Genomic DNA, 18,984 nt, shown 5'->3' with positions numbered 1-18,984 from the left:
GTCCAAAGCAAGATGGCCTGCCTCAAGGGTAATGGGTTCTTCTCCTCGTAAGTCTTCAAGCAGAGGCTGAATGACCATGGGTCAGGTATATTGCAGTGGGGTTTCCTTTCAGGTACATGTTGCACTAGATGGCCATTGGGCTGTCTTCCAGTTCTCTGGTGTTCTGTGAACCCCTTCATTTTACATAAAAGGAAACTAAGGCCCATGGAAGTCAAACATCTTTTCTAGGCTCATGTAAGGTATAAGTGATTGAGTCAGTATTCAAATTCAGGTCTTCTGACTCTAAATCAATTGGGGAGCAATCATGTGAAATGCCTTCTATATGCCAAGCCATGCTCTAAACGTTAGAGGTGAAAAAGAAGTTAGTCCTTGGCCTCACAAAGTCAGGGGCAAGTAATGTCTACTGTGTGGGAGGGAAAAAGCAAAGGGAGGGGAAGGGAAGAGAAGGGAGTGGAAGGGAAGGGAAGGGAAGAGAAGGGAATGGAAAGGAAGGGAAGGGAAGAGAAGGGAATGGAAAGGAAGGGAAGGGAAGGGAAGGGAAGGGAAGGGAAGGGAAGGGAAGGGAAGGGAAAGGAAGGGAACAGAAGGGAAGGGAAGGGAAGGGAATGGAAAGAAAGGGAAGGGAAGGGAATGGAAGGGAAGGGAATGGAAGGGAAGGGAATGGAAGAGAAGGGAAGGGAAGAGAAGGGAATGGAAAGGAAGGGAAGGGAAGGGAAGGGAAGGGAAGGGAAGGGAAGGGAAGGGAAAGGAAAGGAAAGGAAGGGAAGGGAAGACAAGCAATGGGATGGGATGGGATGGGATGGGATGGGATGGGATGGGATGGGATGGGGAGTCAAAGCAAGGCAAAGAAAGGGATGAGAAGGAAAGGGAAGGAAACGTCTCATGTAGCAAGTGGCAGTTGAGCTCTGGAAGAAACTAGAGATTCCATGAAGCAGAAGTAAGGAGGAGGTACTTCCAGGCATTGTGAACAGCCTTGGAAAAGGCACAGAAATGGAAGATCAAGAGCATGTAGAAAAGCCATAAAGCCACTTTGCCTGGCCCAAAGAGTTCATGAAAGGATATCACGTATAATAAGGTTATATGAGTAGGTTAGAACAAATTATGAAAGGCTTGAAATGCCAAACAGAAGAGATTATATTTTATCTGAGAGGTTAATAGGGAGCCATTAAAATACATTGAGCAGGAGGGGTGACATGGTCAGACTTGCCACAGCTCAACTGTGCCCCCCTTGAAACCTCTAAGAAACAAGTTCCTAACAAATGTTGCCTTTTTAGTAGCAGAAGCGGCAGCAGAGACCTCCTTGGAAGGGGGAAACATGGCATTGGCCATCTTCATCCCAGTGCTCATCATTTCCCTACTGCTGGGTGGTGCCTACATCTACATCACCAGGTAAGAGCCAGCCACCATGCCAGTACATTGCATAAATCCTTTAGCCAAATGCCTCCAATCATCCTTCCAGATTTCAATTAAGCCACACAGGCCCAGGTAGAATGAGGCAGAGGTGGGTATATCCATTCTTACTGTCTCTGAGTTCTGCTTCCTGCCACTGCTGTTAGTAAATAATGATGATTAGAGTTCCTGTTAGCTAAGGGAAAAGATATTATAAGTGTCACTGGATGCTTGTCAAGATTTGTGAATTATTCAATCAATCAACAAGCATTTATTAAACTCTATGTGTTAGACACAGTGCTAAGTGCTGGGAACAAAAATGCAAAAGTGAACTTGTCCCTGCCTTCAAGGATCTTACATTCTATTAGCAGGAACAAAATCAATCCATCAGCAAACAATGATTTATTTTATAGCCTAATTATAAAAGCAATAATAGATACCATGTCTATAGTACTTTCGAATTTGCCAAGTGCTTTATAAATATTATCTTACTGTATCCTTACAACAACTCTGAGAGAGGTGATGTTATCGCTTTTTTATACATGAGAAAACTGAGGCAGCTAGAGGTTGAGTGACTTGCCCACAGTCACACAACTAATACGTATCTGAGGCTAGATTTGAACTCAGGTCTTTCTGACTTCAATCCCGTGCTCAGTCCCACTGAGTGATCTTGCTGCTTCCTTACCAAGTTTAATACTGAGAGGAAAGAGTCTCAGAATGGGACCGGATGAGATATAAAGGTGCAAGCAATTGTAAGGGTGAGGGGTGATCTGTTTGCCAATAACACTACCTTAATTCAGTCATCTGTAGTCCTCTTCAGTACCTTTCTTAAGCTCCTACTATGTGCCAGGCCCTATACTAAATTCTGGTAATATGAAAGCAAAAACAAAATCATCCTGAAAGAACTTGTAATCTAGCTAGGGCGGACAATATGTGCACAGAGAGATACCAAAAAAAATCACACAAGATAGAGCCAGGATAATTTGGGGAGAAGAAACTCAAAGCAATGGGGATCAAGAAAGGCACCATGTAGAAGGTGATGCTTTTAAGCCAAGCCCTGAAGAAAATGAGGGATTCCAAGGGCATGGGAACAAACCTGCATTCCTTCAGCGCTGTAAGATGTTTCCGTGGGAAGGTAACTTTTTTGTCCCTTTCATGTTCTCCTCCAGGTGTCGATATTACTCCAACTTGCGCCTGCCTCTAATGTACTCTCACCCATACAGTCAGATCACAGTGGAGACGGAATTTGACAACCCAATTTACGAAACGGGGGTGAGTTGATCTGTATTCTCATTCTTGTGCCTTCATTTTCTTGGTGTTGAAATGATGGAATGTTGAAACTGAAGGCTTAATTCCCCATAATTCCCGGGGTAGTTGTCAAAGGGAAGCAGCCATCAGGGCTCTCTGCATCTCCCACTGCAGGCAGTCAGGGAGACAACCATTTTGTTCTTTTGTATCTCCATTGAAAAAGACACTAGGAGAGCTTAGGAGGAGATAAGCACTTGGTTCCTTTACATCAACAGAGAGTGACCAACTGGTAGGAAGGGCTGACCCTGTAGGCTCCCCAGGAGAGGAGATTTAAATAAGCTAGAATTGTGAGAGTGGTCAACTTGAATCTAGAGGGTGAAGGAGGATAGAATCCTCTCAGGGAATGGACTAAATAAATGACAGTAACCAATGGTGTTTCAATTGTGCTTTACATACAGTTACAAAGAGCTTCAACTCCTTTGGGCAGTGAGAAGTAGTGAGGAGGGAGTCAACCTTAGAGACTCCTAAGAGGAGAAATAGTTGGCAGGCCCAAGGTCTTTATCCTTAACATAATGATGACAGATGAGATGATCTCTAAGTTCCTCCCCCAGCTCTAAATCCTATGGTGTTATATTTCAAGGAGTAAGAAAATATGTCAGAGGATGGCCAACAGACATCAATAAATACAGGGAAGTATTTTAACCCAGTTTATATAGGGTTGATTGTAAAACTGGGCATATTTAGTCTGGAGAAAAGAAAACTGGAGCAAGGAAAGAAAGCTGGAGGTGTGTGTGTGTCTTTGGGGATTTGAAGGGCTGCCACATGGAAGATGGATGCAACTGGTTCTGCCTGGAGCAGAGGACAAAACTAAGAATGATGAGGGGAAGTTGCCAAGAAGAAAATGGAAGTTTGGTGTAGAGAAAAGTTTCCCAATAAACAATTAGAGCTATCCTGAAATGAAATGAGCTGCCTCTGGATGTGGAGACAACTCTTCCATTGGAGTGAGAATTCTGGATGGCCACTCATATAGAAAATAAGAGGCTTAGAGCCATAGAGATAAGAGAGAGAGACAAGATCTGAAACTAGACCCCCAAGATTATGGATTGGGAACCAAAGGGGGATTCTGAGGTCCACAGAGTTTGAGTGATTTGCCCATGGTTACAAAGATAGTGGGCCACTAGGTGGCGCCATAGTGCAGAGTGCTGGGTCTTGAATTCACATACTAGCTGTGAGACCCTGGGCAAGTCACTGAACCCTGTTTGCCTCAGTTTCCTCATTTGTAAAGTGATATGGAGAAGGAAATGACAAAACCACTCCAATATCTTTGCCAAAAAATTCATATAGGGTCACGAAGAGTCAGAAATGGTTGAAAACAATTGAACAGTGCAAATAGAAACAGTGAGAAGTAGAACATTGGAGAAAAGATTTTGATTCCGGGATGGGTTGCACTAGATGATCTCTAAGCTCCCTCCAATTTAAATTCTGTGACTGAGATACTACTACCAGGTTACCTTTATTTAGTACTTTGCAATATATAAAAGGTTTTGCCTGCATTCACTCCTTTCATATTGTAGCTTCTTAACTCTGAAACAGGAAGTATAGGTTACGATGTCCCCATTACCATGGAAGAAACTAGTTCAGAGAAATAAAGGAGTTTGTTCCAAGGCATGAAGCCACTTCTAAAACTAAGGGCCCCAATCTTGGCACCTTGCAAAATTTAAATTACATACATTCTTTTCTTCTCTCTGTCACAGGAAACAAGAGAATATGAAGTTTCAATATAAAGACAGTTCTGCTCGAGATGTGACCTGTGATGTGAATGACAATAGGACTTCCTCAGTAACTCATCCGGAGACCACGTGGCATTCGATTGAAACCCTGGCTCTTCCATTGTCTTTCCTTTAGACTCCTTATTGAAGATTTTCTGTTTTCTTCACTGTATTTATTAAATTTAAATGGAAATAGGTGTGCACGACTGTTTGGGGTGGCTGTCCAGGCCAGGCACTTGGCACAGCTTCAGTCCCAAGGGCAGATGTGTTTGTGTGTTTGGTCGTTCAAGTTAAAGGGAAGAAGGTGGGCCATGATCTGCTGGTGAAGTCTCTCTGGATGATGGCACAAAAGAAAATGGTGCATTGGCAAGGTTGCTGCAATGTCCAGACTTGGGCCACCAGGAGTGAGGCTTTGAAGGTTTGAGGGGGAGGGGAGGTGTCTCTAGGCAGCTAGAGATATTATAGGCCAGATGGCTCAGGCTCCACAGGACCATGGTTTGGCCCTTGGAGATGACCCAGGGACTTTGGCCAGTTTGATCTCAAATATGATGCTGTGTTCTCATGCTTATCCTTTAGGTTTTAATGATACTTTGTACAGGGTACCAAATCTGGTCAGTCCCTACTCATTTCTTGCCATTTCTCTCCCTCCCTCAGGGGATATCCAAGTAGCAAAAGCTATCCTCCTCACTGTCCAACCTTTTCTGCTTTACCTGTTCATATCATTAGCTGTCTGTGGGGGTAGATGCTTATTTTCAAGGTCTCTGAAGTGAGAGATATCTTCTCTCTCCAGCTTCATGCTTGACTCAGGAAATTGGCAGAAAAGGGTCAGTGACTTCTCTGGGTCTCAGCAGGAAGAGGGAAACTTGACCCCAGGCTCACCATCTGCCTGTGTGACTTCTTTCCCTGGTGGCTGCTCAGTAAGGACAAAGAGAGAGGTGACATTTATTGTAGCTGCCAGAAATTAGCTTGCATTTAGGTAGCAAAGTCTTTCCAACTCTGCCTCCTTAGGAGCCCTGGGGGATGCTTAACTTTTTTTTTTCTTGTTGTCTGAAAACAACACCAATCTATGGATTTCAATTAGGGGAACGGTATCTTAAACTGAAAGGTTACCTGAATTGTGCTTGACCTCTCTCCCTAATCCTACCCCTGCCATATAATCCCCAAATACTCCTCCCAAATACTCAATACTCCTTCCCAAATTGAGAATACAATTAATCAACAAGCATTTTTATAAACACTCACTATATCCTGGGAAAACAACTACAAAAAAAGAAACCATCTCTGCCCTCAAGGAACTTAAAATTCCACTGAAGGAGGTGTTGACCTGAAAACTCGATTAGAGAAAAGGCAACAGGCTAAATGCATACATTTTATGATTTAATTAATTAATTAATCAATTCCCTATTAAAGAAAACGGTAACATAATGCATTATGGAGCCAGAAATGTTCTGGCTACCCAGTGCAGAAATCTTCTGGCTTATATACATTTTGCTGAGAGAAAGGAACTCTCCTAGTTGAACAAATCATAAATTTAGTAAGACAAGACAATTAACAAAGTAATGTTGGTCAGGCCTTGTGATTCCAGGCTGGGTAAACATATGTCTGGGTGATAAGGAAGGAAATCCTGCCACTAGTGAGTGGCAGGCTTCCTGCCCTAAACAGATAACTGACATAGGAAAGGGTAAACAAAGTTCAATAGAAATTACCACCTAAGATATCTATATTTTCTTTACCATTAATATGCCATAACATAGTATGTGTCTATAGATAACAAGACACAAAGGAAAGTCCCATCGCTCGAGACAGCATCCCAGGTCAAAGGTCTCCCAAGGAATGCAAAGTCAGCCTTGGCTGGCCCCCGCCGACATAGGAAGAGGCACTCTCTGAGTTTGCTTCAGAGAGAACAAAGAGATTATTCCAAAATTTTATATTAAACATTATCAGAGGATAGACTGAATCAATCCTTTAGCATTTTTAGAAAGCAGCTCTTGTGTTCAAAGACTGTGAGAAATGCTAGAGAAACAGAGATAAAAATGTTCCTGCCCTCAAGAACCTTTTAGTCTATCAGGAGAGACAACGTGCAGATATAGAAGTAGGGGTAAGATAGGGCTGAAGCAGACAGGAAGTAATATAGATAGGAAGGCCTGACCAGAAGGAGCTTCCCCAACTGATTTTTTGCAAAGCACATTCCAAGGTCTAAAGCTACAGTCCCCTTTTCTCTGAAGGCCTAAATGGACTGTGAGTGCAAAGAAATGACTGTAAAGGGCAGAATGGAAGCCAACCATGCTTCTTTCCCTTATGGGCAGTATAGTGTATGAAGCAGGGGGTGGAACCTTGATCAACTACCAGGGACAGAGTAAAGACTCAGTAAGACTGAGAATATAATGGGCTATAAGCAACCTGCTATATGTCTCCCAGGTGAGACATAGTAGATAGTGATCTGCTGTAGTTTAGGGACCCCAGCAGTCAAAGTGACAATGAATCCAACTACCATCTCTTTGTATTTTCCCCTTTTTGCTTCTCAATGCTTCTTATATTAATTGCTGTCACAGAAGAGGCCTGCATTGTCCTCCTCTCCCTTCTTGTACCTCAGGGTAATGGGAAGAATGCAGAAAGAATCATGATAGTGCATGTGTGGAAGACCAGGGGTGAAGAAAAAAAGGCATATCTCTAGGACTTCAGTCAAGTTGGTAATATTAAGTTGAGAGAAGGGAAGAAACCCCAGGACACAGAGATTAGGTGGTCATCTTCTGGCAATTAGGGCAGTCACAAATCCCCTTTAGCCACATAGTACCAGGGCCTTTTCACCATTCCCCCAACCCAAACACATAAGATGGTTATATGTGATAGAAATCAGGCCAATGTGGAACTTCTTCTCCTTTGGGGAAGTCATTCAAATAACACTGGAGGTACAGTGGAGGTTAGGGGTAGGATGGAGGGGTGGAAAAGCCCTATGCTAAACCCATTGTTCTTCTCCATCCCTAAACTAGTGCATACCTAGATCAGTGGGACCTGTACTTACAACTCCCACTTGATGTTCTCTGGCATATTGCCCCATGTCAGGGCATAGGATGATCTAGGAACTTTAGTCATCCCTTGCCTCAGAATCCAAGAATTCCAGAGTAGAAAGAGATCTCAGTAATCATTTAGTCCAAGAATGACCTCTATAACACCTCCAACCATTCCTTGAAAACTCCCAGTTAGAAGGAACCCATTGCCTCTCAAAGTAGTTGGTCTCCATTTTGGATAACTCAATTTTAGGAAATATTTTCTTGCCTCCAGTTTAAATTTATGTCTTTCCAGCTTCCCCCACCATTGTTCTTAGTTCTGTTCTGTGGGGCCAAGCAGAAACAATTCTCCCCTGCAGCAGCATCAAGATTTTATACTATTAGCTGACTCACAGTGTTAAAAGCACCTCTTTCCATATGCAGTACCCCTTGGGAATCTCAGATTGACTGATTCAAAAATCTTAGGATGAATGGGATGGCAGGTTTGTCACTTCCTCTCTGGAAATCTAGACTTATTTCTGAATGGTCTGAGGCTCAGGATTGCCCCTTCATGGGAGAAAGCCATTCCATACCCATGTCAATCAAGTTCAACTCCCCTATAACTATCAGAGAGAAACCCAAGATTTGCTATGTGAGAGCCATGTTTTTGATGGCGTTCCTCACCCCCTTTAAATATAGTCAAAATGCTTCCTGGAGATGAATGGCTGGCAGGATGTTTGGAGAAGAAAAGGTCAACTGTAAAGGAAAGTCAAGGGTTTTTTAAGGGCAAAATTCCATCTTTTATTTATATTTGATGCTTCATCTAAGACTACGCCAATTGAAATGATGGCACTCTATAAATATCCCATGATTCTGAAACATAGTGTATTGACGTGGAAAAACTAAACATTTTCCTCTTATAAAGTCTAAACTCTAACCTTGCTTCCCTAAACATATCCAGGTTGGGATGGACTTGGGCATTCCTTCAATGTTCTGATGGATGAAAAATCTGGTGGTATTTTTGGGGCCATGCCAATGTCTTTTTTTTCCAGTCTTCCTAGTGCAACATCTGTAACCACAATGGTGTTTTTAAAATCTGTTCTAGTATAGAGAAAGGTAATATGGATCCCTGGAATGTAAAATACTTTGAAGAACATAACTTTTTTCTTTTCACATATCTGATTGTATTTGTAATTTGTAAAGGCAAAACAAAACAAAAAACCAGTGCCAAGAATGCACCAGGCGTGTCATTTCAGTTTCATATACGTCTGTTTTTATAAGGATGATACTAAAATCATTGGGATTAAATATTTTTGGACATGAGACTTCCTTGGAGGAATCTGAGAACTGAGTGGACCTTTCTACCAACCATAACATGTTTAAAGAGTTGAAACTAAATTTACAATGATTGGAACTTCAGAAAAATGTTGATTCCAGCTTCTCTCTCACCAAATCTCCATCCCTTAGAAATTTGTCTGCTTAGTATTTCCCTCTTTGAATTCATGGTAATGTTGAATCAATTTATTAGCATGCTTCCCCTCCCCCCTGCCCCAACTATACCTATGATTTCACTGGCATTAGGAGCTCCCAATCAGGAAATTCCTTCTCCTAATATGGATCATCTGTCACTTTGCATCTTATAGTCTTAGAGTATTGCTTGAGACAGAGGAAGGCAAGAGACTTGCCCAGGATCACACAGCCATCAGCAGAACCATCTTCCCAACTCCAAGATGATCTCTTCATCCACTGTGTTGTGTTGCCACACAACATAAGTATTCTGATAGAAGCTAGATGGATAACCGTATGATACCTGGAAAGGAGCCTTGGATTTGGGGTTAGATAACTTGAGTCTGAATGCAGTATGACAGTATGAACAAATCACTTCCTATCTCTGGGCCTCAGTTCTCTCATATGTAAAATGATGAGAGATTGCACCCAGTGATCTCCAGGGTCCATTATATTTCTAAATCTATGACATTTGTTTACATATGTATCTATCTATTCTTGGACAGCTCCCTAAGGCTAAAATTTGCAGAGCAGATGCCTTTCTGCATGGGCTAAGAGTGCCTCACTGGGAATTCCCTACACTGATGAAATCATGTAAATGTACCTAGATGTCTACACTTGCTGCAAATAGTAGTCCTTTTGTATCAGCCTGAAGACAAAAAAAGCCCAGATTATTCTTTGAAGTGTCGGATCAACATCTTTGGACACCTCCTAACAACCTGAAAGACCCATGTTGCAGAGTAAACATGAAGTCCTGTGGAATGCTATGTCTGAAGGTTACAGACAGCAGACTTGGTCCTTCCTGGAGACTTCTCCATAGGACACAAAGAAGAGATTGGCTAGAGATAAGTGGCTTCCAGTATCTCATGGTGGACAATATCTTCTCAGGAATGACTGAGCCAGGTTTTGCCCCATGGATTTTCATCTTCCTTTTCTTCTCCAAATGAATGTGTTCTAGATTTTTAAATCCAGATTTGGGCCTCTAGAATTGGTACCTTAGAACTCTAAAATGGTGAGACTGGGCCATTGTTTCCACATCGGTCAAGTGAGGGTGCAGGACTCAAATCCTATGAGTGTCAGTTGTCCACCAGTCATTTCCTACACAATCTCTTCAGAAAAGTCCTGAATAAAATGATAATACTCTAACTTCCTTTTGTTTTTTTGGTTTTTGTTTTATTTTTTGAGCAGTGGTGGAAAGAGCATTAGATTTGGAGTCAGAGGCTTTAACTATGCTACTTAGTACCTGTGGGGCCTTGGGCAAGATCATTTAACATCTCTTGACATCAAATCGCCATCTGCAAAATGAAGGTGTTGGACTAGCTGATTTCTGGGGTCCCTTCTAGCCATAAGCCTATGATCCCCAAAATGTTGTCATTCTCCCATTTGTAAATGTCAACTCCAGTAATGTAAATGAAGTGCAGTAGGTTGTACAGGTCACCTTTATCATGTGACAGGGTAGATCATGGCCAAGTGGCAAATTCCAAAGTCTCTCTGATCTGTGATTCAATGGATCTAATGTTTATGGCAATTGGCCCTTCAAGGACATGAGGTGTACCAGGACTGGGCTATAAGATTTAATGTGATTCTAGGGCCATCTGAGAGTGCAAGTTTGGACAAGGTGGATCTGGAAGAATTGCTGTGATCCAGAGTCACCACCTCATCATGGCCCAGAAAATACAGAGGAGCAGCTGAACAGGCAGGTTTTTTCTGAGGTCCAGGCTTATGAGGTGGGTAGGGGACAGATTTCCTGTTCCCTTGGAATACTACATTGAGTATTTGCACTTTTTTGGCCTGCCTAAGTTATTTCCAGAGGTCAATCAATCAAATAATCTTGTTTACCTCCTATGTGTCCAGCACTATGCTGTCCTCATGCAATTTTATCACCTGGACAATACCCAGATAGGACACAGAACAAAACAAGGATCATGGAATCACAGGATGTCAGAGTTGGCAGGGACTCTAGAGGCCATCTCATCCAATCTTTACCTGAATAAGAGTCTCTTCTGCAATGCTTTTGCTGTCGATCCTTCATTCTCTAAGAGAACCAATGACATCATGAGGGTGATATCTTGACTTGTAAGTGAATTGGATTTAAGTGAGGCAGAGCTGTGCCTCCCTTTCTCCTCTAGAGTCATTGAAGTCAGTGGCAAAACAAAAGTCAAGAAGACTGGTGATGGCCTGGGATGCAGTGGATGACCTTGACCTTTCTAAGTTTGTCTGAGGCTACGTCCATTCAATGACTGAGGGCTAAGGAAGAATTGAAACCAGATATGGAAGAATTTCCAGTCACAAAAGTATCAGCCTATCAAGAAAGGGGCCCCCAACCTCTCTTTGAAGGATTCCAGTGAGAAGGAAATCCCTAACTTCTAGGCTGACACAGTACAAAGTGAGTCTACTTTAACCAAAACTTCCCAAATCGGTGAGATCAGTAACATTACCGATTCAGGCAATTGTACCACCACCACCACCAAGATCAACCGAGCAGTTTCACAGGTAAATAACAGTACTCAAACAGCACTATGATCTCTTTGATTCCAGAGCTCTCTTAGATAATACTAATAGTATAAGATCTTTCAACTTCACTGATCTAGTTCCAATACACGTGGCTTGAGCAATGCCAAATTTCCCCATGCCAAACAACAATCAACATCACCTTTTAAAGAAAGCTATTCACTCCTGGAGACAATGAGGTCCTGGCTTCTGATCTTGTAGACTGACTGAATCCTGCATGGTCGCACTGTTACAGCTTAAAACTTCGATGTCTGATGAGGAAGAAGTCACAGAATCACAGAATGTCAAAGTTGGAATCAACCTCAGAAGGCAACTAGTTCAACCCATACCTTCAAAACAACCCCCCCAAAACACACACATAACATACCTGACAGTCATCTGGTCTCTGCTTGAAGACCTCCAATGAAGGGGGACCTACTACCTCGTAAGGCAGCTCCTTCTACTTTTGGAGAGCTGTGCTTGATGGGAAGTGTTTCCTTAGTCAAATGCTCCAAGGAATCTGTGATTTTATGAATGTGGATACTCCCTCCAGTGATACAAATCACAATCATCCATGCCTTCTCATCCCATGTGGCACTTGTCCATGTCCTCCCATGGATTTGCCACAGGGGCTCTCCACCCAACATTCCAGGAAACCTACCTCCCTTTCTCTTGACAACATGAAATTTTCCTTCTATTGAGCCTAAATGTGCCTCTTTGCAACATCCACCCAATAAGATCATCTGGAGAAGAAATCTTCAGGATGCAAAATTAAGCCAATAGAAGTAGGAATGAAGAACCAAACTTGGACCTAAGTGTTTCTCCCAACTTAGATGAGTGTCAGCAAAAGCTGTGGGGAAAAGTTGGCAATTTTATGGACTCCATCCCATTCCAAGTTTCAGAAAATAACCTGCTAAAGAATGAATTCACCGCTACCTATAAGTCACATCTCTTGCCTGGGGGGTCATAACAAAGGACCAGTGAAATAATAGAGAAGAAATCATAGCCAACGCAAATTATCATGGCTCAAAAATCTCTCCATTTGGGAAGGGAGAATGTGTCCTGTGCCACCATTTTTCTTATGACTCAGTTTGTGACTTTTTATAAGTGGTTTGTATGTAGTATAGGGGTTTCACAGCAGCCTGATTATATAAACTACTTCCTATTTTGTTCCTGAAGTTAGGAGTTTTCTCCTTCACATGAACTAGAACCGATTTGTAGAGTAACAGAAATGTCTATTTTCATGCAGCTTTTTTTTTTCCTGAACGTACACTACGGTTTCCTATTTGCTTTTTAAATTGTCATACAACTTGAATCTTTAATCTCAATCCAGATGAACTGACTGTCCGCAGCAAAGCTTTTCCAGCCTTGATTCCCATCCCTGAAAATTAGAGTAGAGCTCATTCCCTGGCGCTCTCCATGGTACTGAACCCCTGAGTGCAATAAATCTCTCATTTTTCATCACATCTGAAGTGTGGTCATTTATCTTCACTGTCCAGTAGTGGAATTTCCAGGACATTTGGTGCAAAATAATCACATCCTCTTTTCTATCACTTATTTGAATTTCTTTGGCTATTTGATAAATGAAATAGTCATCCTAGATGTCCCCCAAAAAAGACCAGTGAAAGAATAGTGTGGGGTAGTGGAAAGAGTTTTGAACTAGGAGTATGGGAAGATTTGTGTATGAAGCCCAGATCTACATTAACTCTGTATGTTACCTTAGTTGGGTCCCTTCCCTTCCCCCATCCTCTCACCTGTAAAATGAGAGGGAGCTAACCTAGCTTTTCTAAGGTCTTTCCAGCTCTCACAGTCTATAACGAGAAAAAAAAGAACCAAATTATATGCGTCAAATAAAATTGCTGCTCTAAGGTTGCTGTAATTGAATATTTCAAGTATGGAATGTTCCGGTATAACAGGCATAAAAAAGAGACTTGGACAGGATTCTGTTCAGTGTAAACAATCCCCACCAAGGAACCAGGAACACCACAATATATCTAAAGGCCAATCTGGAGGAAGTTATCTAGAGCATCTTTTATCACTAAATCTCTTATTGTGCCTCCAATCGAGTCCTCATCCTAGGTGTCATCATATTGTGGAAGTGACTTGGAGTCCTCATAGGCTATGACAGCAAGGTATGAATTCTATCAGGGCTCAAAAAATGGGCTGCTGATGAACAGAATCCCAGAAATTTGGAGCCTTAAAGGTACCTGAGCAGCCACTGAGAATAACCCATATCCCCCCAAAAGAGTCCCCCACTATAACATCCCTGACAGGTAGATGTCTGGCCTAAGTTTGAAAGGAGGAGAAAACCATTATTTCTCCCAGCTGCCAATTCCACCTTTGGCCAGCCTCATTGGAAGAAGGTTTTCCCTGACATCAAGCTTAAATTGGCCAACCCATTACTCTGAGTTCTGTCCCTTAGAGGCAAACTGAGCAAGTCTTATCTCTTTTCCATATAACAGCCCTTCAGAAACTGGAAGACAGCAAACATGCCCTTCCCCCAACCCTCCAACCTGCATTTTGCCAGAACAAATATCCCTATTTCTATCTATGTGTCTGTTGCCTGAGGCCTGCTTAGTTAAGCTTAGACAGACAGATCACAAAGTTGGCCATAGGGAAATAGGTTTCTTAGGGCACAGCAACTCTCAAATATCATCTGAGTCATTAAAGGGAGTGTCTACCCCATTGAATTAGCAGCTCTTTCAAGGTCAGATGCTGATAATGTGAAGTACTGGATAAAAGGAAAGAAAAGAAAAAACACTTTTAAAATGCTATATCAGAGGTCCCTCCATTTGGGCAAGGCTAGGTGGCAGAGGAGATAGAGCAGATGAAGTCCTGAGTTAAAATCCAGTCTCAAACACTTCCTAGCTATATTATCCTGGACAAGTCACAACTTCTGTTTGCCTGTTTCTTTATCTGTAAAATGGGATAATAATAGCACCTGCCTCCCAGGATTGTTGTGAGGATAAAATGAGACAATATTTTTAAGTGCTTTACAAATTTAAAAATGCTAATTAGTGTTATTATTTTATTATCACCGACAATAACTATTAAGTTGATTTTATCATTATAAATTTTTTGTGATAATTATTAATAATAACAATGGTAATAATTAGATGACTTTTTAAGTCCTTCCCAGTTTCAGCATGTTCCACCTCTACATCCCTCTGGCTTGCATAACAGTCTCCTTCTCTGTGGTAAGATTCTGGTCCTGGGGACTAATTCACAAGGAGTGTGCAGAGGGCTCAAAACTCGACTCACCCTGAGATGGAAACAGGGGAAGTACCTCCCTCCACCCTTCTCCCTGATTTCCCAAGGAGTGAGACCAAGATAAACCATTGAGCCACCATGTTCCTAACTGCCTCACTGTAAAGCTTCTCTCCCCACAGAAGATGACTTACATGTGAAAAATCTAGGATCTGACAGGGGAACCAAGGATGGCAGCAGCCCAAATACTCTAGGTCTGTATCCTCCTAGATGACAGTGATGGTGGTGGCAGTGATACTAACAATAGTAATAGCCAAGCAATGCAACCAATAGAAAGCTACACCTGGAGTCAGGAAGACCTGAATTCAAATCCAGCCTCAGACACTTACTAGCTGTGTGTCTCAGTGTTATCCTGTTTGCCTCAGTCTCCTCATCTATAAAATGAGCTGGAGAAGGAAATGGCAAACCACTCCAGTACATTTGCCAAGAAAACATCAAATGGGGTGACAGAGAGTCAGATATGACTAAAATGACTAAGCAATAATTATAATATAATAATGATTAAATACAATTAAAAACCCACAGAAATATTTTAGAAACCAACAGTTATCACTTCACAGAGCCTGCTCCAGTGGGTATAGAATGTGAGGGCCCTGTTCCAAATCCTAGCTCTGCTCCTTACTAGCTGTGTGGCTATAGGTAAGTTACTTAGCCTCTCTGGTCTCATCTATAAAAATGAGATGGTTGGAGTTGATGTCCTCTAAGATCTAAATATTAATCATAAAAGAATGGTATTAATGGACTGACCTGTCCCAAGACTATTGCTGTCTGAGCTCCATTGTGTAAGATGAGAAGAATAAGATTATAATTCTCATTTAAGAGCTAGTAAGTATTGGAACTGAGGCTGAAACCTAGGTCTTCTGACATCAAAGCTAACACCAAGTCTATTACACCATGCTGCCTTCAAGGAACTTGCAGCTGACCTGGGGAAAATGATATATAGGTAACAAAATGTGGCATAAGACACCCTACAAATGGAGAATGATTGGATCACAGTTTGCAAAGTAGGTAGCACTTTAGCTGAGACTTAGGGGAAAATAAGGATTCTGAGAGGCAGAGATGAGGAAGGAGTGCCCCAGACATGAGGAATGGATTGTGAGGATGCATAGAAGTAGGAAAGAATCTTTTGGGAAGATGTATGGAGTTGGGGAATGGTCCAAAGTCTAGTTTGGCTGAAATACAGGGTTTATAAAAGGAGTTCTATAAACTAAGGCTGAAATGGGAGGTGGGAGCCAGAAAAGAGGGGCCCTTAAATGTCAGGCTAAGGAGTTTGTATTTTGTCCTGGGTGTGATGAGAGTTCATTCAGTTTAACATTCTAGTTTGTCCCATAATTCTCTGCCATGTTGCACCTTTGTAAACAATTCAACTGGCATAATTGGCCACACAATGAAGGTATCTCTTGATGAAATTCTCTGCTTTCAAGCTTTCAAGAATCTCTTTTTGCATCTCTAGAGGCAATTCCTCCCTTTTTCCCTCCCGACAGATTACAAACCTTTCACACCTGAGAAGATGGTCACCCTAAATTGCTGCAGCCAAAAAAATATCCTCTAAGGGAGTTAGTTTGATTCAGTGGAAAAATCGTTGAATTGTGAGTAGGAGGAATTGTTTTTGTGTCCTGGCTTTGCTACTTACTGTCTGTATGACACTGGGCAACTCACAAATCAGGTTAAGTTAGATGACCTCTAAGGTCCATTCCAGCTTTAAATCTACAATGCTGTCATGTGCTCGTTCACACTTTTAGGAAGCTATAATCCCCAGGAAAAGAAAATGAAGAAAATAAGCTATTTTCTTCACCCTTCCTTACTCGGCATTAAATTCTCCTTTGCCCTAGACTAAGGAAACAAAGATCAGCTATGATTTGTACTGCTGGCTGAAGAATATTAACCACACCAAGAATTCCTTTTAATAGTTAAATATAACTCAAGTCAAATGAGTGTGGTGTCCCCTCAAACCACCAGATGTCAGCCAGTGACAGCTCAGCTTCTTTCCATTCTTTTTGAAATCTAAAAGGAACATACGATTTCCTTATCTACGCTATTTTGAATATGAAAAAATCATTAGGGTATCCACTACAAGGTCAGACACTGAAGCTGAAGTTTAAATACTTTGGCCATATCATGAGAAGACAAGACTCCCTGCAAAATATCTTGATGTTGGGAAAGATTGAAGGCAAAAGGAGAAGGGGATGACAGAGGATGAGATGTAGAGGTAGCATCACAGAAACAATGAACATGAGCTTGGACAGACTTTGAGAGATAGGGGAGGATAGAAGAGCCTGGTGTGCTATATGGTCCATGGCATCATGAAGAGTCAGACACAACTGAACAACTGAGGCAACAGTATGTCATGACTAGGATAATTGGGTATAACATGCCATTACAGAATCTCAGAGATAGGACAGAACCTTGGGTTCAACCCAGACCTGAACAAGATTCCCCTCTAAACATCCCCCAAAGCAGTCATCTAGTCTTTGCTAGAAACTTCCAATGAGGGTGTCCTAACTCCTTCCCAAGGCAACTCATCATACTTTTGGACCAATCTGATTGTTCAGAAATTTATCTTGACTTTAGATCTAAATCTACCTCTTTGTAACTGCAAATTCTCTCCTCTGGGGCCAAACAGGAATGTATTCCATCTTTCACATGACAGTCCTTCAAATGCTTGAAGCTGTCATCCACCCACACCTCTGCACCACTGATCAAAGTCACCTCCAAGATGAACATGCCCACTGCGTCCTCTCGTCAGTGTACAGCTTGACTTAAAGCTTCTTTCTGAATTCTCTCCAGATAATGGTCACTGAAATATGGGCACAATACTCCAAATATGGCCTAATTAAGTGACTGAAACCAGCAACTCTCTCCTCTTCTCTCTCTCTTTCTTGCCTCTCTCTCTCTGTCTCCTCCACTTTGTCATGTACTTTCTGTACATTCTGTGGAGGTAGCCTAAAATCATATTAAGTTTTTATAGGCTGTATTATATTCCTGGTTCTAATCAAATTCACTAAAATAATTCACTAAAACTCCATGATTTTTAAAACAGGAATTGTTTTCTAGCCATGTCTCCACCATCTAATCCATGAGAAGCTGACTTTTTGAACCCAAATGTCCAACTTTCTATTTTTTCCTATTGGATTTCTTCTGACTCAACTCAATCCAATGTTTTTGCCAACCAGTTTTTGGTCAGCTCTTTCACTGAACCCTCTCCACTTCGTGCCAGCTGACAATTTAGTAAGAACACTATCTATTAAATTTCATTCAATTAAATAATCCTTTTTCAGTACTTACTGCATAGAATTCACTGACCTAGGTCCTGAAATATATAAAGACCAAATGAAAAGGAAAAAATATCTCTGCATCCAAGGAGCTCACATTCTCTTGGGGGTTGGGGGAGATACAACATTTAGGTTGATTAATAAACACAGTAAGTTTTGAGGAAGCAGACAGTGCTAAGAAGAAAGGCTTCGCAGACAAAGTGATGCCTGGATTGAGTCTTGATGGAATCTGCATCACAATGGAAGTTCATCAAAGAGATGACCATGAAGAGTGTCCCTTTACACATGTTCCAGGCACATGTTATCCTGCTGTCTATGCCTTTCATGCATGATCTCTATCAAAGTCCACTCTGCCCACTGACAATGTGTGCATTTGTGGGAAAATGTGCCCTGGATTTATGGTGAGTGAAGTTGTTCTGTTGCAACTTTTTAATGTTTGTTTCATTCTATTTAATTCAATGCTTTAGTTTTGACTTAGTACTAGCTAACTAGTATAAATTGGGGGGGGGGGGGAATGAACAATGGCTTGAAGTAAGATATGAACTAGTAGAATACCTTGAACCTATGGTACCCTTTTTGCTAATGGTTGAAAGTATCCCAGATGTTTGAATAACTAAAATCTGAGAACTAGTTCATATTCAGATGCTGATTTTTGATTCCCATGCCCACCATTTGTCTAGCGGCTCCATGAGATCAGAGGTTATATCTTATTGGTCTTTCCATCATTACCCATCTTCTCTGTCATCTCTAGGAACTAAGAGCAAGAGAATGTACAACAATCTAGGAAGAAGAGAATATACAAAAATCTGACTGTTTCCAAATGAAAGTAGATTTTGAACCTACCACTTGCAATTTTCCATTTCCTTCTCCCAAAAATAAGGAGCACTTCTAGCTCTAGACTGTTCTGTCTTAATGAGACATGAAAGGAAAACTTCATCTCATATCTCAAGGCCAGTATTGAGGCAGAGAATCAGGTCTTCCAGGTTCACAGGCTGCTAAGGACTGAGCCTGTAGGAGGAGAAAGAGTCTTACTAGAAAGAGAAGCTGCTGGTCAGT

General features: G+C 41.6%; 1 protein-coding gene across 1 annotated transcript in view; it reads left to right on the top strand.

The window, feature by feature from the left end:
• Positions 1–12,855, top strand: part of SEZ6L (seizure related 6 homolog like) — a 239,932-nt gene extending 227,077 nt beyond the window's left edge. Inside the window, exons 15-17 of the mRNA XM_072600100.1 lie at positions 1,275–1,389; positions 2,559–2,661; positions 4,392–12,855. Of these exons, the coding sequence (XP_072456201.1) occupies positions 1,275–1,389; positions 2,559–2,661; positions 4,392–4,421 (248 nt within the window). The 3' untranslated portion in view covers positions 4,422–12,855. The remainder of the gene's footprint in view (positions 1–1,274; positions 1,390–2,558; positions 2,662–4,391) is intronic.
• Positions 12,856–18,984: the final 6,129 nt, after the last annotated feature.

This window comes from Notamacropus eugenii, chromosome 4 (assembly GCF_028372415.1).
Source record: "Notamacropus eugenii isolate mMacEug1 chromosome 4, mMacEug1.pri_v2, whole genome shotgun sequence".
Taxonomy (NCBI): Eukaryota; Metazoa; Chordata; class Mammalia; order Diprotodontia; family Macropodidae; genus Notamacropus; species Notamacropus eugenii.
Note: the sequence above shows the minus strand (reverse complement) of the source record. Positions and strands in the feature narration are given on the sequence as shown.